This window comes from Pipistrellus hanaki (assembly GCF_964339955.1).
Source record: "Pipistrellus hanaki genome assembly, chromosome: 1".
In the NCBI taxonomy this organism is placed as follows: Eukaryota; Metazoa; Chordata; class Mammalia; order Chiroptera; family Vespertilionidae; genus Pipistrellus; species Pipistrellus hanaki.
Genome location: NC_140503.1, coordinates 173,464,012 through 173,491,166, shown reverse-complemented (window position 1 = coordinate 173,491,166; position 27,155 = coordinate 173,464,012). Strand labels below are relative to the sequence as shown.

At 37.7% G+C, this 27,155-nt stretch overlaps 1 protein-coding gene across 11 annotated transcripts in view; it reads right to left on the bottom strand.

The window, feature by feature from the left end:
• EPHA5 (EPH receptor A5) overlaps positions 1 to 27,155 on the bottom strand; it is a 304,352-nt gene that overhangs the window by 20,218 nt on the left and 256,979 nt on the right. For 10 of the 11 annotated variants that reach the window (XM_084889795.1, XM_084889801.1, XM_084889800.1 and 7 more), the window contains 3 exons: positions 10,061 to 10,122; positions 8,455 to 8,664; positions 5,195 to 5,344 (listed from right to left, as the gene is read on the bottom strand). In XM_084889795.1, the coding sequence (XP_084745921.1) occupies positions 5,195 to 5,344; positions 8,455 to 8,664; positions 10,061 to 10,122 (422 nt within the window). Of the gene's footprint in view, positions 1 to 5,194; positions 5,345 to 8,454; positions 8,665 to 9,088; positions 9,217 to 10,060; positions 10,123 to 27,155 lie in introns of those variants that run through there. The other variant, XM_084889797.1, reaches the window with a different exon arrangement.

Genomic DNA, 27,155 nt, shown 5'->3' with positions numbered 1-27,155 from the left:
GATGACAGAGGCAATCCTAAATCAAAAGAAACTCACTGCAGCACTCCCCTCTGCCTCTGACACAGCCAGAGGTCTTCTTTGATGGATGTAGATGATTCTCCATGTCTGGGTAATGTAACATTTTCATGGTGGCAAAGCCCTTTTTGAATCAGATACTATCTGGAGTATAGAGATTATGGAATATATCATTCAAAACTGCCAAATCAGTACTTCTACTTTGTTCTCTGATATTTTCCCCCAAAGAGATATTAGGTAATCAGGATTTTCAAATAGAGATCTGTCAGGTTTCCCGGACACACATTTAGATAGAAATCGAGGCGTATCCAACTTAGTGCTATATCTAAAAACTAAATGCCACTACGGATCTGAACTTGTTAAGGAAATACAGAGCATGTATTGGGAACTCTTTCAAAGGCAGGCAGTTTAGAAAGATCTGTAACTGTAAAATCATTTTTTTCTGTAAACCTTATTTAGATGCTCAAAAAACCCAGCCAGAGTCAAAATATTAGTTTTTATTTTTATAACTTCCTGAAACTATTATATCAGCATTTCCTTGTTTTGTTTTGTTTTTAAAATTATTTGAAATCAAATTAACTGGAAAAGTATCAGGACTCTCAAATGGCTGAAATCCAGAAAAAAATATGTCCCAAATCCTCACACCTCCTTGTTTTTATGTCCCTCTCCATGTAACTTTATATTGTCCATTCACAGTGAACAGTGTAATGTACCATACTCTGATAATGGGATTGGACAATGGGCTTTTAGCAAATATGTGTTAGGCTGAGGACCAAATGGGTTCACTCTTGTCCTTCAGTCACTTGACAAATTAGTCTCGCCTGTGGGTCTTCAGTGGAAGATGAAGGCCTGTGGAGTGCAAGTATATACCAGCCAACTCCACGGGACTTGAACAAGCCCAGTTAAAACAAGCAAACACTTGTAAGCCTTCACCTACCCTGTTTCCCCGAAAATAAGACAGTGTCTTATATTAATTTTTGCTCCCAAAGATGCGCTAGGTCTTATATTCAGGGGATGTCTTATTTTTCCATGAAGAAGAATGCGGTACACATTTATTGTTAAATGAAAATAAAGGAAATTTATTACTTGTATATGGTACGGTAGTTGTCAACACAGACCAGACAAACTGTGAATCCTACAGTATCAAGAATTTACTCATTTATTCAATGACAATCATGTCGTCATCTTCTGGAACATCATCATAACAATCCAATTCCTGAATTTCCTGGTGAATTTCTTGTGACATCATTTCTTTCAGAATCAGTGGACCAAATCTCTCATGTTTAGCCTAGGGGGGCCTTATTTTCGGGGGGGATGCCTTATATTTCACTCAGAAGGAAACATGTAAGTAGGTCTTATTTTCAGAGGATGTCTTATTTTCAGGGAAACATGGTAGTATCTTGTTTTACTTTGGTCCATAATTTTATTTGTGAGAGCTACAACTAGCTCAGGTATAATTGTCAATAATATGGGTGACAATGCTACAAATGTTATGCAACAAGAAAGGAAGTACAAATAATTCTGAGTGACACAACTGGAATTAAAAATATCATAATTGTGAGACATTACTAATAAACAAATAAGGGACAAATGCTTTCCTTGAGTGAAAAGACCAAGCTTGCGAGAAGACAGAATAAAATACTTTCACAAAATTTAAACAAAATAATTGCATTGAAATGAGCCTTGAAAGAGGATAGAAGCAAAATAACGAAGTATTCTGTGGCTCAAGTAAGTATTTCGCATTTATCTGGAGAACAGAAGGTAGCAAATAGATTTAATCTTTGTCTAGACTGATAAATCCAGAATAATTATTAAATATTGATTGAATATATTATATTCAATTGAAGGGTGGTCTAAGATTGCTAGTTGGAAATGAAAGAGAGGAAGTAGACATTGATTGAATTGGAGACAGAGTGATGGTTAGGTACACAAAATGTGGAGAACCAAGTTCAGTTTATGGTATAACATTTATTATTATTTTTGACCTTAAGAAAGTCATCTAATCTCTAAGTCTTAGTTCCTTGACTGAAAAACAGGACTAACACAGGTATACCTCTGATAATTTGTTAAAAATATACAAAGAGTTCAATGATACTTTTATCATAGCCCTGCCCTTAATATCAGAAAGTTGAGCACAGTAAATACTGTGTTCTCTTAAACTTAGAGAAATAAATGTCAGCAGCTCTTCCTTAAATCAAGTAAGTGTAGCACACACACAAAAACAGACATACCAAAAAAACCCAAAAAACAAAAAATGGATTGTAGCAATTTTCAATGACTGCAGAAGCAATTTTAGATATCTTGTATACTTATCAAGAGGCAGGAATCCATCAGCCCAGTTTACTATTGCTGTCAGAGTAAAATGCCATGAAATACAGTTGACCTTTGAATGACATGGGTTTGGATTGCCTGAGTCCACTTACATGCAAATTTTCCTCAATAAGTACTGTCATTGTATATTATCTTCCTTATGACTTTCTTAATAACATTTTCATTATTTGTAGCTTATTTTAGTACTAGACACCCCGTGCATGAAATTCATGCATGGTGGAGGGGGGGTGGGTAAGCTGTCCCTCAGCCCAGCCTGTCCCCTCTCCAATCTGGGATCCCTCTCACAATCTAAAACTAATGGCTCCCAACTACTTGCCTGCCTCTGCCTGATTGCCCCTAACTGTTTCTGCATGCAAGCCTGATCACCCCCTAACCACTCCCCTGCCAGCCTGATTGATGCCTAACTGCTCCCTGGCTGGCACAATTGCCCATAACTGCCCTCCCCTGCTGGCCCTGTCACCCCCAACTGCCCTCCCCTGCAGGCCTGGTTGCCCCCAACGCCCTCCACTACTGGCCTGCCCCCCTCCCAATGGCCCTCCCCCGAAGGATTGGTGGCCCCCAACTGCCTGCTAGCATGGTCTCCCCCAACTTCCCTCCTCTGCTGGCCCAGTCACCCTTAACTGCCCTCCCTGCTGGTCTGATCTCCCCCAACTTTCCACCTCTGCCAGCCTGGTCACTCCTAACTGCCCTCCCTGCTGGCCTGATCGCCCCCAACTGCCTTCCCCTGCAGGTCTGGTTCCTCTCAAATGCCCTCCCCCGCAGGCCTGCCCCCCCCAACTGCCCTCCCCTGAAGTTATGGTCCCCCCAACTGCCTTCCCCTGCTGACCTGGTCTCCCCCAACTGCCCTCCCTGCTTGCCTGATTGTCCACAACTGCCCTCTGCTGCAGCCTGGGTCCCCCCAAAACTGCCCTCCCTTGCTGGTCTGGTCTCCCCAAACTGCTCTCTCCTCTGCCATCCTGGTCACCCCTAACTGCCCACAACTGCCCTCCCCTGCAGGCCATCTTGTGGCAGCCATCTTGTGGCCATATGGATGCAGCCATCTTTGACCACATGGGGGCAGCTGTCGTGTGTCTTAGAGTGATGGTCAATTTGCATATTACTCTTTTATTAGATAGGATAAGGCTACAGTACATAATACCTATAACATGCAAAATATGTGTTAATTGACTATGTTATCGATAAGGATTCCAATCAATGGTAGTCTGTGAGTTGTTATGTTTTGGAGCAGTCAAACGTTCTATGTAGATTTTTAACTCTGTGGGGTTTGGCCCCTTAGGTCTGCATTGTTGAAAGGTCAACTGTAATCCTTGGGAGAGCTGAAGTGTGACCCTAGCTTCTCGCCTTGAGGAAATCAGGCAGACTGGCTGAGAAAGCCTGCAGTAGATTCCAAAACAAGAAGCAATGGTCGAGGATCCAACATTCATCAGGTTTAGTAGACATGTGTACGGTGCAGTGAAAGACTGTGCAGTGTGGAGCTGGTGCAAGCGAGAGGAACTAGGAGCTCAGTATATCCTCTCTAAGAACCTTGCAGAGAGGAGGTCCTCATCAAGGCCTTTGGAAGAGCTCGGACATGAATCTCAACAAAGAACAATGTCTGAGTTACTGCTGAGCAGGAGGCACCAACAGTCCAACGCTGGAAAAACATCATCGCCCCTTCCCTTCTATCTCTCTATCTAGGAAGATCCTGAAAAGTCCAGATATGGACTTTGGCAGAGGAGGAGGGCGAGCAAAAATCTGAACATTCTTCCTTTACAATCTAGGTACTGAGGGTCACACTGGAAAACACTTCAAAATGGTACTGACTTTCATTTAGACCGAACTTGAAATGAAAGTGGGTCTTAATCACTGGAATAAGACTGCTGCTTCAACAAAATTAGGCTTGAAAGATAGTACCTAGCTAATAACTTCAGAAGGCATAAGAGAGGGAGAGTTTATAGAATATGGATGAAAGAAATAATTACAGGAAAAGAATGTTTTAAAGCATGTTATTGAAGTAAGACTTCAATATACTGGTTTTATAAACAAATAATAAGATAATAGTTGGTAAAGCACTTAAGGCAGTATATGGCACATAGTAAGGTCTCAAAAAGTGTTAGCTGCTTTTATAATTGTTTTTGTTATTAGACAGAAAATACATCAAATTTAAAGGTGATCCAAAATGAAAAGGGCTGTCTGGAATAGTAACAATGGAAAATTATAAAAGCAAAGACTAAAAAGGCTTATGTGTGAGGTATCATGTAATAAGCATTCTGAACTTGAATAGAAGTTTTTTTTTTCATGGTTCCTTTAATGCTAGGATTCTATAATTCTAAGCATGAATTATTTTTTCCATGTGGGGAAATTCTATTTCCCCCCTAAATTATATAGACAATACAACTCTTCCTACATGTTTTAATTTAAAAAATGTAGATTGTTCCTTTTTTATCCTCTAAGAGCATCCAAGATGAAGTCAATATCATTCATCCTTTTGCACTAGAGCATTAGCTGCCTCCATCAAATGCAAATCATAAAACCTTGCCTGTCAGTACTCATTCTTTGATGGCTCTTTCTTTATCTTTGAAAATGATACTGACATTAAATGAGTGGAATAACACCACAATACAGCTAAAACTGTCTGGCAAGGGACTGAGCTTTTATATAATAGTGACTTACTTTCCTTTGTGCTAACTCATTTTGAGCTCCTGTATAAAGGATATTTTAACAACAAAGTAGATCAGAGGGTAAGCAAAGTATTTCCTCTTTTTTTTAAGCAACTGTCATGTTCAGAAATGAAGACTATTATACATCTCCTGACACACAGAGCTAAGCATTTCATCTCAAACATGAGTGAGCATAGCTCCATACTTACATCTTGGTTGGTCATCTCCCAATAGGGTCTCTCTCCATAAGACACAACCTCCCACATCACGATTCCATAGCTCCAGACATCACTAGCAGAAGTAAACTTTCTGAAAGCTATAGCTTCCGGGGCAGTCCATCGTATTGGGATTTTGCCTCCCTGAAATTAAAAGAGAATTTTTAAAAAACCCTCACACACTTCAAATGTACCTTGGGATATCGCTGCTTCACTAAAAAGATCTAGAAAGAGATGTAGCATTTTTAAGTGAATCTGTTTGACATCATGCAGTCTCTTTTCACATATCAGTCCATAAGCACTGGTAGACTGCTAATTGGCTGTCTGGAAGGTTTCTGGTTTAAATTCTGTTTGACTCCTGGAACACACAGGACCCACATCTCAATTACAGTATCAGAATGGCAGCTCTCAGTGGGGAAAGCAAGCAGTCAAGCAAATCAATAAGGTAGCTTTCATGGTTTTCAAGCTAAGTAAGGGACTCAGATTCCCGGGTGCTTTTTATCTTCTTTGATATGAGAATCGTTAAGTGGAACATCTCAGTTGCTGAATACAAGACAGAGAAGTTTAACAGCTAATAAGACAGGCATGAAAATCAGATATATTAAAGGCTTAATTATACTTTTTTCCTAACATCATGCACTTTCTTTTAGACTTGATTTCTTTCATGTTCTGTTGGCATATTTTTATGTTTGGATAGGCTTTTTTTGTTTTAACCTAAGAAGTAGGTTTTTTAAAAAAATTATTTAATTCAACCATTTTAAAAATTATTAACATTAGATGATGGGGAAATTCTTTTAACATGGCAAAAAATGCTTTGGTAGGTTTTCTCTTAGTTCACAAAATAAACATTTAATGTGCCCCTTTAAGAGAGAATATTTTTCCTCATAATTTTAAAAGCAGGCAACCCCAAGCAACCAAACATTTTATTTATAAGCAAAAAACCAACCAACCAACCAACCAACCAATCAATCAATCAATATGTTAGATTGAGAGAGAGAGAGAGAGAGAGAAAGAGAGGGAGATTTTGGATATTTTCTCATAAAATGACTAGCATGTGCTTTCCCATTTTGCAAGAAGGGAATAATGTATTTCAAATGCCAGGAAATATGGAACTTAAACTGCTTGTTATCAACATAAGTTTCAAGATATATGAGAAAATAATAATGTTATGTAATGCTTGAAACTTCTGAGTTTCAGTTAATTTGAATTATTCAAAATAAGTTTGAATTATTTGCTCCTTGGAAATATGGTGAGACCACTTTAAGAAGACTTTCCCAAAAACATACATTGGTTAATTAAATATCCATAGGTGTGGTCACACAATTAGCTCTGGCAATTTGTTTTGCAACATTCCATAATATATTATTATTATGCCTCTTAAAATTACAGTTTGTGGATTACTTTAAACTTTAGCTTAGAATGTTTCTCTCGATCTCCTGACCATCATATTTGTCATCAATATTATCTGGTGCTCCTTTAACTCTGGATCTCTCAGTACATGCATTTCCCACAAGCTGCCTAGATGACTCATTTAGTAAAAATAATTCTTGAGGGTCTCAGGATCTCTGCTTTCCCTTGTCCTCCCTTTCCCCCAGCATAGCACATTAACAATCTACTTTATGCATTTAAATAAGCCATTAAGCAGTCATACTGGGAATGGATTTTCCTATAACCTCAATCTTGTTTAGGCCAAGTTTATTAAGTGTAACACTAATTCCAAGAGGATTCTTGAATGAGGTTTCATTTAATGCAAATAATGACAAAGATAATTAAGTCTAGAAAAGAGGAAGTGATATCCCATCAATTAATTTATTGATTTGTCAAGCTGACCATTTTAAAAGACTCCATTTATTTATATAATTTGCACATGATCTTCAGCATAATACCGTCTTTAAGAATCTGAACATAAAACAGCATTGGAAAAAAAAGCCTTGCTGAAACTGGTTTGGCTCAGTGGATAGATAGCGCATCAGCCTGCAGACTGAAAGGTCCCAGGTTGGATTCCGGTCAAGGGCATGTACATTGGTTGTGGGCACATTCCCCAGTAGGGGCTGTGCAGGAGGCAGCTGATCAATGTTTCTCTCTCATCGATGTTTCTATCTCTCTTCCTTTCTCTGTAAAAAGAAAAAAAAAAAAAAAAAAAAAAAATATATATATATATATATATATATATATATATATATATATATATATATATATATTGGAATGTTGCAGAAAAGAAAAAGAAAGCCTTATACTATGACTAGATTTATAGTTAGGTTATGAGTACAAATTATTTTTTAAAAGGTGACTTAATGAAATGTGTAACACATCTATCATAAAAATAAGGGATGACAAAAGTGTTCACTTGTATGAAAACCAAAGTTAACCAAATTGTAGAGTGAAAAAGATGCTTAATTTGATATTCCTGTCTTCACAAGAAGTTTAAATCATGAACTTGATGACACTTTAAAGATTTAGAACTCAACAAATGTAGTTTATCAAAAGGGATTCAAATTGTAGAAGTGCAATACATAGATTGCCCCCAAAATTTCATTGTACCAATACTCACAATATTACACGGAGAGACTTATCGATTATATAACATATCAATTCAGGAGCCAATTACATTGCTGAAAAACGTTGTTGATTTATGTTAATTACAATGTTAGTGACCAATTTTCCAAAGACATGGGCTTAACAGTTTACATAGTATGTAAAAAAGAAATCAGACATATCTTTAATAAAATGTTTTGAAGACTAGCTCTTTTATTCTATAGCATATGAATCCTTAAGACATAGATTTAGATGTTTCTGCATTTGTTTTACAAAAGAAGATGGTGGAAGAGTTTAAGCCACCACATAATGTTATCCATGTATATATTCATATTTATTGTACACGTATAGATAACATATTTATTGCTTTTAATATGGGATATTCTCTATTTTTTACATTTAAAATTTTATATGATTTTTACACTGTTGTATACAATCTAAATTCAAACTATTTTTTTATTTTTATTTTCAGTATCAGTATGAAAAAAGTAAAGTATTGAGACTCATTAGATAAATACTTTTTTATCTGAGTTTAATAGGTGAATTTTCTGATATCTAACAAGGAGCATCATCTGGATTTTTTTATTCCCCTACCCACTTCTTTTCTTTCTCCCTTTTCCTATGTTGGAGAAATGCCCTTTTTGCTATTTCCTTTAAAATCTTTAAATATTAAATGCCTCTAGTCTAGGGAGTCAGAAATGCATTCTGTTAGAACTTACCCTTGTAGTGTAGGCTGCCTCAGGATCATCTTCCAGGACTCTGGAAAGTCCAAAGTCAGACACTTTGCACACAAGGTTACTGTTGATTAAGATGTTTCTCGCAGCGAGGTCTCTATGCACGTAGCCCATATCAGAGAGGTACTTCATTCCAGCAGCGATGCCTCTCAGCATGCCAACCAGCTGGATCACAGTGAATTGCCCATCATTTTTCTGTAAAGACGATGTAGCAATGTTAGTCCAGCCACACCAATCATTGGGGGGGGGGGGGGGGGGGCGGGGTATGAAAGGGTTTTCATTCAATCCCAAATTAATACTATCCCCAAATTCATATGCATATTCTATGTGAAGGAGAACAAAAAAAATTGGAGATATATAGTTTAGCTGGTAATATTCATCACTTCTTTCCTTAGTCAAAGCAGATCAAGGTTTTGAAAGCCCTTATGGAAAATTCCATTTAAGTGTCCTTCCCTGCATTGCAATTCTTTTACTCTCAGTCATCAGAGGAGTGTGTTCATTACTGCAGCCTGGTGCTTGCCTGGGGTTAACACTGCACATTTTTGAGGTGCTTTAGAGGAAGCTAGCTCGATAGGCATATTGTTGTAAAGAAGAAATGGCCAGAGGAGATGGAGGGAGATTTTTCAGCAGCAGGTGGAAGGGGAATGGCTGAGGAATGATCCAGAAGATATTCACATTTCTTGGAAGCTTGCAGTCTTTTTTCAGGGGCACTCAATTCATTGCACACACATACAGGAAAAGGCTCACCTAATGATTATTTTAACAAAGGAAGAAGATGATGTGACTTTAGGAGGCTAGGGAACTAGAAGATATGTCTAAGAAATTTGGCGACAGAATCTGGAGAGCGTAAGGGAATATGACAGCAGCCCTCTTGTCAGTCGAGGGATGTCTATTCAATGCTCGGGTCCCTCTTATGATTGTCATTAATGCCATTTCCCATCGCCTTTCCTAACCCATAGCAATAACCGTTGAGGAAGATGAAACACTGCCAGCCTACAGATTTAAGCAGGCCTGCAGATGTGTTACATCATTTAAAACTTGAAGAACTTACAGATTAAAAAAAATTTTTTTGAGACTCACAGACTGAACAATATAGGATTAGTACCATCTATTACCACATGAGGACTCTGAGGACACAAGCAGCCTCAGATGGATTATAAGCCTGTTTAACCCATACTGTAGATAAGGAGCGTGAAGCTCTGAGACTGTTTCTCCTAGCTCTGCCTGACAATATGTACTTTGAGAAAGTTAAATATTTGTTCAAGCTTCTTTTTCTACTTTCTGTTCCCCCCCCCCTTCTCTCCCTCCCTCCCTCCCTCCCTCCTTCCATCCATCTCTTTTCTTCTTTCTTTCCTCTTTCTTTCATTTTTTAAGGCAAAGTAGCATATAATTATGTAAAACTGTAGATACACATAATTTCAATTTCTATAAATTTTCTGAAAAGAAAATAATTCAAACCAAAGTTAATTTTTCTCACCCCAGGTATTTCTATCCATTTTAAAATTCAGCTTTAAAGTGGCTCAATTTTAACTTCAATGTCATTATCAATATATAAATAACACTGAATAATTAAATTTGCCTCAAATCTTACCTTTAAAAATGTATCTAAAGAGCCATTTTCCATATACTCTGTCACTATCATCACTGGTTTACCTGAAAAGAGAACAATGAATCAGCTACTGTTTTTCTATTTAGTATTTTTATCTAGAAAAAGCTTACCTGTAAGTTTGTATTAGTGTTTCAAAGTATATACATTTTTAAAAAATATATTTTATTGTTTCTCCACAGAGAGGAAGGGAGAGGGAGAGAGAGTTAGAAGCATGAATGAGAGAGAAGCATCGATCAGCTGCCACCTGCATACCCCCCACTGGGGATGTGCCTGCAACCAAGGTGCATTCCCTTGACCACAATAGAACCTGGATCCTTCAGTCTGCAGGCTGATGCTCTACCAACTGAGCCAAACTGGTTGTGGCTATGCACTTATTTTTTTAAAATCCTCTGTGTAGCAAATAAATTCCTGACAACACTGTGATATCTTAGTAAAATGGTGGGGTCAAGATCACAAGAATAATAACAGATTGATATAGTTAATTGTCAATATAAAAATCAATTTATGTAGACAATAAGTTGATTAATAAATATCATTTTAATAGATGTAATTATATAGTGTACCAAAAATTAATATCCAGCAAAGCAATGTGAACATATTCATCTTTTTAAAATTCTCAATAAAATATCTGATTCAGTCTAGCTGCTGCTTTATGATCCCTCGAGTACTATATGTTGTATTTTTATTTCTATGTTCTTGTAACTTCTTACTTTATAACTGCCTCCCTTTCCCCCTCTGTCACACACTTATAATCTCTATCAATCCAATGATTTTTATTCTTCAAAATCCTCTTGCTATCCAGAAACTTCTCTTGCAATCATCATTTCTGATGGTAGGGGTCCTTTCATATCTGATATAGAAACACAGCCTTGACATTAGCTGGGCAGCACTCTGAACCCCATATCAATCACTATTATGTGATATTGGGCATATAAATTCCTATCTCTGTTTCAGTTTTCTCATCGGTATAACTAGTATGTTAATGGTACCTGTTCATAGGGGGTTTTGTTAGTATGCAAGTCATATAATTTTCCAAGGAACTTAAAATAGTACCTACAACTTAGAATTTGCTGTGTATTATTATTTTATAAACTTAAACATGAGGGTTAACTTCCTTGCTATATGTTAGTTGCTAGGAGAATAAATCATACTTGATCTCCCATAAAATGATGGTACTTTGCTTATAATATGTCTGTGATATAAGAGGAAAATACAAGATTAAAAAAAAAAACCTTGTTAAAGGAGAAAATACTTAAAATACGGTTGTTAGTTTTATCACTTCTCATTAACCTCATTCTACTTTAGAACATGCCCCTTTACTCTTCAATAAAAGTATACTACATAAATTTTAAGTGTTAATTTAAACTATTTTGAGAATAGTAAAAGGAGACTTTATGACAGGAAAATTACTATCATATACATCTATTAACTTTTATGCATTATGAAGGAAAAACAAGGCCTGTACAATCATGGAATGCATTATAATTAACTTAATGGCATTCCCCAGAAGGACATCTGTACTTTACTTGAGAAGTGATTAATTCAAGTCACAGAAATGGAAATTGCATGCTTATCCACTCACCATCTTCCAGAAGTGTAAAGAGATATAGACAGTAACACAATTACCTATAAATAAGGAATGACTAGAAAGTAAAAGGATTTTTCACTCCAAAGTCACTTAAAACTCACTGTTTAGAATACTGAGGTAGATTAGTCTTGTTCCTCACTCAGGTAATTATCTTCTTTTAAAATATTTTAGGAGCAATATTCTTTTCATGGAATGTGACGAGTATATTATAAAGGCAGACAGGTTTTTCCTCATCCATTTTTAAAGTTTAGAAAAGTTATAAAAATAAATTTGTCTAAAATAAGTCATTTTAGCATATAATTATAGATGCCTACATTGGGTGAAGCATCATATATGCAGAGAATATGCATTGAAGATGTCGTTCTATATGAAATTTGAAGCCTGACAAGGTTCACTGATATAATAAAAGGTGATAGATATTCCAGGAAGAAGAGGCAGCAGGTGCCAAGGGATCTTGTCATTAAAGAATCCATCCAGTTCAAATAGAGCCATATATTTGATTTTTTTGAAGCGCTCTGGATTTTTTTCTTTGTAAATCAGGAAGTGACAGGGGATGAGTTGGGGAAAACTAATTTTAAAACCGACTGGAAATACAGTCTTTGTAGGTTGTTTTTTGTTTTTTTGTTTTGTTTTTAAGATTCATATTGCATTTGTAAATGACTCTGACACCACAAGAGTAGAAAAGATTATAAAATGTGTGGGTTTTTTTCTTCTTAGTATATATGTAATCTAAGTTCAGGGATAGAGAAATGCTTCAATTTGACCTTATTTTAATGATATTGTCACACTTGTCTTAATGGACTTCACACAAACTCTAAGATAGACAAAATTTCCTCTTTGGGTCTCTTTAAGTTCCATTCTTACTTATCAGAGCCCATTTCAGTCCTGTTAATGTTAAAGTCCCTTTTCTTTTCAAAAGCCCATAATTAACATATATTCCCCAAGGGGGATAGCTAGCATATTTGATAACTGCTTTGGCACAATTACTATGTGATAGAAATTACACATGCCATATGTTAGAATATCCTGTTGTACCAGACATCACCCTTTCATTTTCCCCATTTTGGGAATTCAGAAGTATCCAGGGATGAAGTTAAGCAAGCAAATAGTAGGGGCACTTGGGGGTTAATCAAACACAATAGATGTATGTCAATAAACTTACAGTTAATATCCCTGGATGGTGCTTCCCTTTGGTTAGAGTATTAGTCAGGAAACTGAAGGGTGAAGGGTTCCATTCCCTGTCCAGGGCATTCACCTGGGTTGCAGGTTCAATCCCCACCTTGATCAAGATGTTGGAGGCAACCAATCTCTTTCACATCTCTCTTTCTCTCTCTCTTTCTCTCTCTCTCTCTCTCTCTCTCTCTCTCTCTCTCTCTCTCTCTCTCTCTCTCTCTCTCTTCCTCCCTCCCTTCCTCTTTACTCTCTCTAAAATCAATGGGAAAATATCCTCAGGTGAGGATTAATCACATTGAAAAAAATGTACAGCTAATAGAGCCAAAGAGCATTGCAGTTGCAAACAGTAGCTTTGGTCAAATCAGAAAAAGGCCCACACTTTCTGTAATCAGCCTGTGATTCCAGGAATCCCTCTGATTCTGTCTGATTTCTTCTTTCACTTACAGAAATTAATTGAGAGAGTCATCTCATTGCAAAGAATGGGAAGAACTGAATTCTAGCAGATATCCAGGACTAGCTTTGCTCCACTGGCACCTCCCAGCTCCTATCACAGGAGTAGATGCCTTATCCATCAAAGCAAAATCTTAATTGCTTAATCTTACTCTACTGCAAGTTCTTTACATTTCTGCCATGTTCCCTATAGTTCTACTTATAAAACTTTGTTCCTTCTCTCTTTGCCTATATATATATTTTTTCTACCTATCCTCTAATTTTGTAGACTCTCTTCTTACAATAATGGTTCAGAGGTAGATATTTGCTACTGCTCATCCAAGGTCTAATGAACAGGAATTGGATGGAATCCCCAGGTAAAAATATCTCTTTGGGGATAAACATGTCCTTTAAATTCAACCAAAATTTACTGAGCTTAGAAGAAAGACTTTATACTCTAAAGAGAAGGAACTGATAAGAAATCTCATGGACATTTAATAATATACATTTGGAAAGAAAAAAAATATTACTTTTTAGCGAGATGGACTCCTGGTATTCATCCTGTAATACTTTATAATTAGCATCACCTGGTTGTAAAAGTCAGATTAATTATTTATGACAGTGTAGGTTGTTATGTCAATAACAAAAATGTTATTTGAGAAATGCGATAGAGATCTAAAACACCTCCCATATTTCAGAAAAAGAGGGAAGCAATTAAAGTGAATGCTCACAAAAAAGCATGATACTTTTTTATGGACAAAAACTAAGAGACTTCAGGACATCTTTGGTTATATTTCATGCTTGAGTCATTTTAATGCTAATTGTATTTACTTTGGCTTATGTTTTGTCTCAGTTCCTGCTAGCCTGCAAGAATGACATAGCAATAATTAGCATGGCTTACTCTAGTCCTTGTAAATTCAATAAAACTGTATAAATCATTTTCCATTACCCAGCTTGAAATACAGACAAAGAGTAGATCTGCCAATAATTTTGAAAGCATATTATCAAAAATTCATATAAAGAGAGCTCATACAGCATGTCAAAACATGACTTCAAACACGGACCAAAGCTTTTATATTACTGTATATCATTTATTGGAGACCCAGTCCAGGTAGAGTCTAAGTAATAATAAAACATGTTTTCTGTGGAATTCACATTCATTATTGATAATTATAAAAGAGCTATAATTTACTGACTTATTTTCTACTCTTTGCAATACATAATTTCAATTGTTATCAAAATTATATAAAAATGATATGATAAAATACATTTTTCAAAGACAGAAAAGTAAAATTTAGAAAGATTCAACATATTACTTTGGCTGATTAGAGCACTTGTGTAAGAAACAAAATTGGGAATCAAATTTATGTCCATCAGACTATAAAAGCTGTTTTCCTTTTCTCCATACTATGCCTATAATTTCAAAATATTTATTTTAATTTGAAATTTTTTTCTTTACATTTTATGAATATTTACTCTTTTGTATTAATACAAGTTTGGTAATCATGACTATGTCATACCAAACTATTCAATCACTGATGACAGGTCTGGTGGGAATTCAGCTTCTTTCAATAAATAATATGTTCTTACATTTATGATCTATACTAATAAAAGGGTAATATGCTAATTAGACAGGACATCTTCCAAACATCCTCTGGAAAGAGCCATGGGCTGAGGCAGAGGTGGTTAGGGGCAATATGTCCAGCAGGGGAGGGCAGTTAGGGGTGATCAGACAGGCAAGCAAGTGGTTAGGAGCCAGCAGTCCTGGACTGTGAGAGGGTTGCCTGTGGGATTGGGCCTAAACCAGCATTCGGATATTCCCTGAGGGGTCCCAGATTGGAGAGGGTGCTGGGCTGAGGGAACCTCCCCCAACCCCATGCACAAATTTCATGCACCAGGCCTCTAATCCTATATAATAAAAGCCTAATATGCAAACCGAACAGTAAAATGACCAGTGGAATGACTGGTGGCTATAACATACACTGACCACCAGGGGGCAGATGCTCAACATAGGAGCTGCCCCCAGCCTACAGGCCCCAGGCCAGCCAAGGCGGTTGCCAGTGGGCTTTCCCCTCACCCCCTCCCCCTGCCATAACCCCACTGATCGCCTGCAGAGGGAGGTGACTGGCAGTGGCAGCGACAGGGCTGGCAATTGAGTGGCGCCAGGCTGGACAGGGCGGGTGCCAGCAGGGGCCCCACAGATCAGACCTGATCGCCTGCAATGCCTAGGGACCTTACCCATGCATGAATTTTGTGCACTGGGCCTCTAGTCATTTTATAGATAGATAGATAGATAGATAGATAGATAGATAGATGTGTGTGTGTGTGTGTGTGTGCTGAGAGTGTTCCGATGTGTTCTATAGTGAAATGGTTTCAGACTCTACTTATATGAGATATCCATAGTAATCAAAGTCATAGAAGCAGAAATAAGAAGAGGTTGCCAGAGGCTGGGGCGAGGAAGAAAGGAGGAGTTGTTGACCAATGCATACAGTGTTTCAATTGTTATCAAAATTCTATAAAAGTGATATCACCAAAGATGTCCAGTTATTCAGTATGGAAACTTATAAAAATAACTATATAATGTGCTTATAAATAATACTGTGCTGAACACTTAAAAATTCAAGAGGGTAGATTTCTTATGTGTGTGTTTTTTCTACCACAATTTAAAAATTGAGTTTGTTTCACTAGTACGTGATTTTTGGTGCCAATATCCATCACAAATCCAAGAGAGGAGAGAGGGAGCCACTTTTGGTAATTTAATCCTTTTCCATAAGATCTCAGAGTAGGTGAAACAAACTTTGGGGAATGTTGATGTAGATCTACCCTTGATTTTCAGACTATGGTCCCTGACGAGCAGAACAGTTATCAGCTGGGAGCTTGTTAGAACAGCCAAATGTCATGCCCGATCCTATCTATTGAAACAGATTATGCATGTTAACAATACCCTCCGAGGCACATTACATTTTGAGAAACACTGAACTAGACCATATCACAAGTGTTGCAGCTAAATCTTGGCTTATTATTTTATTTGCATTGATATCACTCCCTTTTCTGAAACTATTAACTCACCAACAAACTCATGACACCACTTAAGACATAAGGGAGCATTTGATTTAGAAGCTTCATGAATCACTGGAAAATAATTGTCACTGGGGTTTGCTATAAAATGATTTACAATATTTATAAATAATTAAAAATAAGCCTGTGCTTTATTTGTGTATCTAGTTCACTATGTCATTATATTTGGGTTGTATACCATATAATATAGTAACACTTGTAGCTATTTGAAATTACTTTTATTTTTCTCCCAAAGGAAAGATGGGTAATGCAAATATTCAATTATTCATGGCTAATAGCCAACCACAAAATGGGATCTTGTGCTTATAATAGAAACAGGTAAGGTGGAGGGAGGCAAAGTACTGTATAGTTAGAATAATATTCAAATGTTTTCATTCATTTATGGTTCTTTTTTATTAACACTTTAGGAAGGTTTTATATATATATGTATATGTATATGTATATGTATATGTATATGTATATGTATATGTGTATGTGTATGTGTATGTGTATGTGTATGTGTATGTGTATATACACATACATAAATATACACACATATATGTATAAATGTATATGCTCATATATATATTTATACAATTGTAAAATTTGGGAAATATGATACAATCTAAAGCCTATGCTGAAAAAGGAGCATAAAACATCAAATGTTAGAAATTTCTATAGGTAAAAAATCTAAACTTTACATATTTTCTCTTTTATTTCATATTGTTTACATTGATATAAACTTTTCCATTAAATATTCATTTCTAATATTAAAAATGGAGTTGAAGTGTTCTGACATTAGTGTAAATGAATAATAGTTATGGAATCAGAAATTATAGACTTTTCACAGGAGGTGAGGACTCTAAGAATTATCAAATCTGACAGTTTTGTTTTATTAATAATGAAAATAACTTAAAAACAGATGTTTTAATTTACTAATAGCCAATATATGAGTCAGGAAATCTCTTTCCATAGATTTATATTCTTTCAGATGATTAGGATTTAGATTTTATCAGGAAGAGCACTTATAAATCCCTAATAATTATTTTATGTGTATTTATTAAACCTCTGTATATGTCATAACAAAGAAAACAAAGTACCAAATTAATGAACTCACTTCTGTTTTTATGTCAATTTTAAAGTTGTTTATTTCCATCACAGTTTATCACTGGTTCATAGCATAATCAGTCTTAAAACATTTCAATTTACACTTTTCAGGACTAAAGGTTAACTACATTTTATACACAACATGTGCAACTGGGTGCTTATAAGCATCTCAACTTGAACTTATCCACAACTGAACTACTGATTACCAACCAAAGTCTTATTCCTTCTGGATTGTTCCCTATAATCAGCAATTCCTTTCTTCAAGGTACCTGGACAAATAATGTGTAGTTATCATTGGCTCCCTCTCTTTTCCTCACACTCTGTGCTCCCATTGTCCATAAGAAGCCATATTTTGATTGCCTTTAAAATATCTACAGATTTGATCCTGGCTGGTGTGGCTCAGTTGGTTGGGCATTGTCCCATACAGGTTTGGTTCCAGGGTGCACGCCCTGGTTTTGGGCTCAATCCCTGGTGGGGGCAAGCAGGAGGCAGCCAATTGATGTTTTGATCTCTCGTTGATATTTTTCTCTCTCTTTCTCTCTCTCCTCCTCTCCCACTAAAATTCAATTAAAAATTTTTTTTTTAATCTACAGAATTCAACCATTGCCCTGATCTAATCAATGATGAGGTGTGAATAATGTCAGGGGCCTCCCCACTGCTCCCTGCTTAAACACTGGTTCCTACCTCCTACACTCCACATAGCAGCCTGGTTGACTGATCCATTTAATGTAGGCATCAGATCCCATTCCATCTCAGCTCTATAGGCTCCAAAGTTCATTGTAAGAAATTTATTTTACAGGGACCAAAGACCTTTTACATTTCTATTCTCCTCCTACATCTTTAAGTTAAGCTCTTCCAATACTGCTCTCATCCATTCCACTGAGGCAACAATGACCATTTTGCTATTTCTTGAACATTCCATGCAGGTTGAATTTCAGCATTGCTGGTCCTTCTTCCTTTAATACTCTGACGCCTGGTATTTGTAAGGTCTTGTCAGAGCAGAGCCAGAGCACTGCTCAGCATGCTGCTCTGGGTTGTTTTGAGTCCTTAGATTCTTCTAAATCCTTCCATTTGACTGTGGCAAGCACAGAGTAGGTCCCTTCTCAAACCCTGCCCAATGTACTAACTGTTGGGAACTTAGGCCAAGTTCCTCCTTTATCCTCTGCTCACTAGTAACAGGAGTTGGGCCCAAGCTCCTCAGCCTGGGGCTGGAGCTCCTAGGACACCGGGTCTTAGATGGCAAAGCTATGAGAAGTTGTGGATGTATAAGAATGAGTCTTTATTGCAGAAGCTAATGGCCAAATAGCCATCAGACAAGACAATTCTCCACAGTCAAGTCCATTGAGGCAGGCAGCTGGACACTGGCTGGTTAACACGTACATCTTTTCTACAAAGCAGCATCTGTCTATGTACCCACAGCTATTATATTAACTGAGAAGTCCCATGCTGCCCCCTAGACTCACCGCCTCACATCATAGTGGTACCTGAGTTCTCAGGCTCAGTAGCTCCTCCAGCCTCTCTGACTCAGCACACTGGCTGATTAACATGGTAGCTATATATGAGCTCTTCATGAGCTCTTAGCCTTACAAGTAAAAATACCAGTCTTAGCTCCTTCTGACCTCTCCTCCCTCCTACACACATAGGAGCTACATTCTCAGTGTCTGCTGCCTCTGCTTCTCCTGAGCTCTTTCTCTGCTCTGCCCAGCTGCTCTCTCTAGCAAACTTCTTCCCACACAAACACTCCTTCTAGTCAGTAACCTGTATATTACCCCAGAGATAAAGAAGGCTAGTTGCTAACAGTGACATCAATCATTTGGGTTACAGAAGGGCACAGTGTACCGTGTGTGCTTGCACCTGCTAATAATATCTTGGCCTTGGCACCCCAATTAGGCTCATGCTCAGAGTGACCTTGGCCATTATGGTGTATTGACAAGGCCTCTGTGCTCCCATTGTCCTTGATTATCTGGGGACCCTGGTGTGGCTCCCACAGGTTTGCACGTTTACTTTAATCAAGCCTTTTCAGAGAGGTCTTTCTTTAACCTGTTAACCGGGGAGTTCCCTTTCTAATTACGCAACGTACAACGGGCGCATACTATTTCACTAGGATGTGTCAGTACGTCACACCCAGCGGATGTAATTTTATATTATTATTTTTTTTATTTATACTTAATTAAAATAAATGAAATATATATTTTTTCGTTTATTTATATATAAAGCACAAAGTAAAATACAACATTACAAACAAATAGAAAAGAATTCCAACAAAAAAATGGAAACATCGAATTAAAAAATTATAAATTTTACAAACAATTATAAAGATTACAGCCGAAGCCCGTTTGGCTCAGCAGTAGAGCATCGGTCTGCGGACTGAAAGGTCCCAGGTTCGATTCCGGCCAAGGGCATGTACATTGGTTGCGGGCACATCCCTAGTGGGGGATGTTCAGGAGGCAACTGGTCGATGTTTCTCTCTCATCGATGTTTCTAGCTTTCTATCTCTCTCCCTTCCTCTCTGTAAGAAAATCAATAAAATATATTTAAATATATATATATATATATATATATATATATATATATATATATATATATACATACACACCATCCCTCTCAGGGAGCAACATATATTTCAAGGACGTATTCATATGTCCTACCCGTTCCCGATAGTGTTTATGTTTGATGTATTTATAGGTCCAGCTCGGTTAACAGGTTAAAGAAAATAGGAACCACCAACCCTAGATAGAACCAATCTTTAATATCATAGCTTAGCTTTAATTTCTCCATTTCTTATAATATAAGTGCATATGTTCATTCAGTTTATGGCTCCCTCACCCACAAAGGTAAGCTCCATAAGTCAGGAACTCAGGCTGCTTCATCTCTCCTGGATCTCACTGATTAATAGGGATAAGCATGTATTAGGTGAGCAATTAAAAGTTTTTGAATGAATAAATATTTCTGCTCAAGTGTATACTGGATTACATGAGGTTGACAGTACACATTGTTTTAAGAGTTTGGGTTTTGGAGTAATATGGAATTGTTCTAAAGTCTGGCATTATCTTATGTTTAGTTTTATGACATTGGATAAGGTATTTAACCTCTTGAAAATTAATCTTGCACATCTGTAAGATGAGAACAAATACTAGTATCCATAAGATAGCAATACTGTGCAGATTAAAGGAGTAATATAGAAAGAGCATTAAGTTTAGTAAATTATTAAAGTAATGTTAATGGTAAGTAGTAGTAATAACTTATATATAAGATTCTGTAAAAGATTCTCAGGCAATTTCCTTTGAATGAATTTTGTTTTCTAAAACACCTATGGCATCCTATATAATAAAGAGATAATATGCAAATTGACCCTCATGCCCTCAGGTCACAAGATGGCCACCACAAGATGTCCACTCCACATTGTCACAGATGGCTGCCCCCATGTCATCACAAGATGGCTGCCACAATATGGCTACCTCCACATTGTCACAAGATGGCCAGCAGGAGATGGCAGTTGGGGGTGATCTGGTCTGCAGGGGAGGGCAGTTGGGGGCAATCAGGCCAGCAGGGGAGAGCATTTGGGGATGATTGGGCTGTCAGGGGAGCAGTTAGCTGTCAATCAGACCATCAGGGGAGTAGTTAGGGGGTGATCAGGCTGGCAGGCAGAAACAGTTAGGGACAAGGAGGCAGGCAGGCAGGTGAGTGTTAGGAGCCAGCAGTCCTGGATTGTGAGAGGAATGTCCAACTGCTGCTCAGAACTGGGCCTAAACCAGCAGTCAGACATCCCCTGAAAAGTCCCACATTGGAGAAGGTACAGGAGGTTGGGCTGAGGGACACTTCCCCGCACCTCCCAGTGCATAAATTTCATTCACTGGGCCTCTAGTTATAAAATAAAAATTTAAAAATTAAAATAAAACTCTATATTACTTTAATTAGTTTTAAATACTTACATAATTGTAATTTAGTCATTCGCTCATTTAATATATGTTCTTTTTAAATTATTTAATATCTCTGGTCCTGTGATAGACATTGTATGTGGGGGAAATATAAACATTATACTTTTAAGAAGCTTATTGTGCAGCAAATATTATAAAACATGTAGAGTTATAATTAGGATATAATGTATAGTGTGAGAAATGTAATTAGAGTTTATAAGATTGCCTCTAACTAAGAATTCATTCATTCAACAAACACGTGAAATATTGCCCATGCTGAGCAATATACAAGAACATATAGGAACACTCTGGAAAAGAAGTGGAGATACAGCTAAAGTGTAACAGGGTAACAATTAAAGTACACAGGGATAGGCAGAAATAGGTTAAATTATAGCCATCATTGCCTCAAAGATAAATACTAAGTATACAAAACAAATACTAAGACAATAATAAGACAAATAACACAAATACATACTATAATTAATAATTAAATAATACAAGAATAAAATCTGTGTTTCATGTACTCACAACTGCCAGCCTACTTTTGCCCACCCTTGTCTGTATTTTGTTCCATTTATTAGCTTGTTTGGTAATGAGAAGAGAGCGGTGATTTAGTAAAATCTACCTGAGAACCGTAGGTGTAGAAAGAACCAACACAGGAAAATACCAAAATGTAAAAATTAGTTGTAGACTGCTGAGATAGCCCTGGGAAATATGTAATAAGAGCCTCAAAAACAAAAGTAACTTATGTGAATAAAATACTATATTTGAAAGATAATTAAAAATTTATAGAATGTTCCTCTAAAGACCATTAGAAAACACAGATATTTACATTATGATTCATAATAGTAGCAAAATTACATTTATGAATTAGCATCAAAAATAATTTTATGGTTGGGGGTCACCACAACATGAGGAACTGTATTATAGGGTTGTGGCTGGAAAGGTTGAGAACCACTACTCTAATGTTTTGATTTATTAATTATTAAGAAGTGTTTATTTTTATATGATCTCTGCTTAAGAAATATAACAATGAATAATTTAAGATTTAATAGAAATATTCATTTAATCAATTTTGATAATAATTTCCATGGGTGAGGTAAAATTCTTAAACTAAGAATGCTGCAATGGAAAATTATATTTTCTGCTTTTAATTTTATTCCTGAATCTTTTTACAGGGTAAAAACTGGCATTGTGGATATTACATTAAAGCATCTTTCATTGCCAATGAATCAATTAAGCCAGGTTTTGTGGGTTTTTTACATCATGTGTCATGAAGCCTCTCTTGAATATGTATCTATTTATGATGGGTCCTGTTTAACAAGAAAACAGAGAAGGAATCTAAATGCGGGCCCATGGTTATGGAGCATAGGCCAATTATACATAAAAGATGAAGGTTCATGATGGCACCATACATTGGAGTGTTACTTCAGACACCCTATCTCAGCTCCAATCAGAAAAACCACAAGATTCAGTTGTACTTATGTCTCATTATCTGTGTGCTGCAGGTTGAAAATAATTGTTGAATAAATTAGCATCAGATCAGAAAGCATGAAATTAAGGACACAAATAAAGTGAGTTGCAACATGGTAAATTAAAAACAAGTTGAAGACTTCCTAAGTTGAGCATCAAGAGCTGCATTCATTAAGGGGAAATACAATTTCAATTCACATAGAACACAAATTAAAGACAGAGACATATTTAAAATATTTACATTTTGTTTTACTTATATGTGTAACCTCATGGAAGAAACATCAACTAAGATAGTTGGTTAAGAGATGGGACATTTAAAAACCACCTTTTCAACCACAGTACATACTATTATAGCCTAGCATTTGCAGAATTTAGGTATCACTTGTTGATATTGATACTTGCTTCTATAAATAAAGGATTCATGTTCTTATAATGCATGTGATAAATTCAGTTGTTTTTCTCTGTGAAGTTTAGTTTATCTCAGTCATGTTCCATTCACATAAGTTCAATAATAAGTAGGTGAATATTAATTCTAATAAACTTTGAATGTTGCCAACTAATATCTGATACATTCACTTAAAAAGATGGAGATAACCTAGCTAGTGTGGCTTAGTGATTGAGCATCAACCTATGAACTAGGAGGTCACAATTCAATTCCTGGTCAGGGTATATGCCCAGGTTGTGGAATCCATCCCCAGGGTTGGGCTTGCAGGAATCAACCAGCCAGTCAATGATTCTCTCTCATTATTGATGTTTCTATCTCTTTCTCCTTCTCTCTTCCTCTCTGAAATCATTAAAAAGTATATATACATACATATATAAATGTATTATATATATTGTACATACATAAATGTATCATATATACATATATACATACATATATGTGTTTGTGTGTGTGTGTGTGTGTGTGTGTGTGTGTGTGTATGGAGAGAGAGAGAGAGAGAAAGAGAGAGAGAGAAAGAGAAAGGGAGAGAGAGAGAGAGAAAGGGGGGCCCATGCATGAACTCATGCACAGGTGGTGTCCCTTGGCCTGATCGGTGATCAGGGCCCATTGGGGCTGTCTCAACCCAGTCTCAATTGGGGCCAATCGGGACTGGCCAGCCAACTGAGAGAACTGGACCACAGGTGGTTGGCTGGCTGCAGAAAGTTGGCTGTGGGGATATACTGACCACCAGGGGGCAGCTTTGAGCATCTGCCCCCTGGTAGTTAGTGCTATAGGCAGGTCCTCTGGTCATTAGATCATAATGGTCTCTTAGGCATATGTGTATATATATATACATATATAATTACTTTTGTATTTATCTTTTTTACTGTGCTCTGAACTTCCCCATATCCACTTAAATATCTAAATGAGGCCAACCCCCCTGGTCCCTCCCCACAGCCGGCCAGCCCCAATCACGATTGTGTGAGATGGGCCCCAATCAGCCCTGATTGCTGGTCAGGCAAAGGGATGCCACCTGTGCATAAATTTGTGCACTGGGCCCCTAGTTCTATAATAATTAAGTACCTACTCTGTGCCATGCCTATACTGAACTTTACCTGTGTTCATGTCATCTTTACAACATGACTAGGAGATATTCCTTAATCCATGTCCTTGATGAAGAAATTAAGGTTGCTGAATGTTTAACTTGTGCAGTCACATAGTGGTTATGGTAGAACCAAAATAAAATCAGATGGCTAGCTCCATAGTCCATGTTCCTGACCATTACACAGTATTGTCTCCATCACAGTAATAGTAATCTGGCACAGTTCTAAACATTACATTAACTTATTGCAGAAGGCAGATTGGTTGCCTAAAGAGTTTTACATGTACCCTGGGTAGTAGGAAGTCATGGTCAGAATTTGTTTTGATGACGTTATATTTACCCCAATATTAAAGATGATATGAAAACATGAAACTTTTCAAATATTTGCATGCTATTTTACTATGGCTATCCTTAAGAACACTATTTTACATTAGATAAGACCATTTCTGCATAGGAAATGACATTACTCAGTCGTTACTATGATTGGTGCTCCTAGCAGGGGTCTTCAAACTGCGGCCCGAGGGCCACATGCGGCCCGCAGAGGAGTCTGATCTGGCCCGCCAGGTTTTTTGGGCAGTGAGCGCAGCCGAGGTGTTACAGTAGGAATTAGTAGTTCATATAGTCCGGCCCTCCAGCTCTCTGAGGGACCGTGATCTGGCCCCCACTTTAAAAAGTTTGAGGACCCCTGTCCTATGGTATCTAGCACCCTATGCTGTCACTAATATCCTTTCAAGGTCCTTCCCTTGATAGCATATAGTCTATCAGATAAACTATAGTGAAATTCAAAATGTAGTTTCATTTTATTGTAGGTGTGGACATATTGTTTATTTCATATATTCCTGCCTATTTATTCACATTGTATAAGCTCATAAAATATTGATTTCATTTTATTTCTTTCGAAAAGTAATGGTACTTGACCCCTATCTGCCTCTCTGTTGACCCTGCCCTCCACCTTTCTTTAGCAGCTTGTTTGTTTCTGTAAGACCCCAGGTTGCTCTTCTTGCTCCAGCAATAAACTCTGAGTTGCTGCCAAGGGGGTAATGATGTATGGGTGAATACTCAACAGAGGAGAAAACATTTAAGTTTTGAAGAAAACCACATGTCTTGCAGATTATTTTATTCCTATGCGACATTCTTTTATGGGCATTCTTACTGGAGATGTGTGTCTCTTGGAAACATCTGGTCAAACATTCTCATAGCAATACAGGCTTATTCAAAAGTTCAAGCAAAAGAATAAAATATCGAGGAACTATGTACTGAAAATTAAAATCCCACTTCTGGGTATATGCCCTAAAACCTCGAAATCATTTAAACACAAAATTATAGGCACCCCTATGCTCACTGAAGCATTATTCATGGTGGCCAAGAGTTGGAAATAGCCAAAGTTCCCTGCTATAGAGGACTGGATAAAGATGTGATGTATATATACACAATGGAGTACTGCACAGTCATAAAAAAGAATGAAATAATGTCATTTACAACAACATGAATGGACCTTGAGAACATTATGGGAAGTGAAATAAGTCAAACAGAGAAAGCTAAGAACTATATGATTTAACTCATATGTGTAATATAAAATTGAGACTTATGTACACAAACATCAGTGTGGTGACTGCCAGAGGGAGGGGGTGGGGGAAGAAAGAGGTCCTAATAGGAGGTGACAGGAGATTTGACTTTGGGTGGTGGGCACATGGTCCTATTTACAGATTGTGTAAATTAGTAATTCACACAGAAGGCGGAGCTTGAAGATGGCGACCGAACAGTCGGACTTATTCTGACTCTGGTCCCAGAACGGATAAAAGTAACATCTGAGTCGCTCAGGGAGGGTTGATTGGCAGCTGAGGGGCAGCAGAGGTTTCAAGGAAGCTAGGCAGCGATCCGCTGGACAGGATTTCCAGCCGGTGGCCAACACAGCCACAGCGGCGGCCGCGGCGGCTGCGGCGGCGGCAGAAGCAGCGGCGGCGGCGCTGTGAGAAAGGAGTGGCTTCTCTGAGGCCTGGAAAGCCCACTGCGGAGAGCTCCATCCAGTAGCTGAGACGCCCGAGTTGGCGCTGGCGTGTGGATTCAAAGGAGTTCTTCGGTCACCCACGGAAAGGTCAGAATTTGCGGGGAAAGCCTGAGAGATCGCGGTCCCGCGGTGCCGGCAGCCACAGTAGCCGGGGAGTTCCGGCCCTGCCTCCATGCAGCGCCCGCAAAGCTGAGCCCTAAGAAGGCTGCAGCGACATCTAGTGCTGGGTTTGGCATAAGCTTCCCCAGAAGCGGGAATTTTTTTTTTTTTTTTTTTTTTTTTTTAAAAAGCCAGGGGACACGGGACAGAGTGTTAAGAATCGCGGCTGTCCCGCCAAGGGCGGAGCATCTGGACACCTCGGCGCCTGATCCCCTTCACCCCCTAGCTTCGGAATACTAGGGAAGAACAGCCTAGTTGGGCATATCCGGGGAATTTGCAGGGAGAAAGTGCCTCCCTGGAAACAAGGGATCGGAGCCAGAAGAGATAGTCTGGGAGCCAGCTGGCACCCTGCCAGCTAGAGCCATAGAGAAAGAAGGCTGGAGCAACCAAAAAGACTGGGAGGTCAAACCGGAAACACTGACACCTAAGAGCTGAATTACAAACTGCCCTTCTTTTTTTTTTTTTTTTTTTCCTTTCTTTTCTTTTGTCTTTTAATTAATCAAAAATAAATGGACACAAATATCTAAGATATAGTCTACTAAAAATTAAGGATTACCTTACAAAACTGAGGTGCAGTGGAAAGCTGGGAACTGCAAGACTGTCTGGTCCGAGAATCAGAAGTGCCAAATACATTAACTGA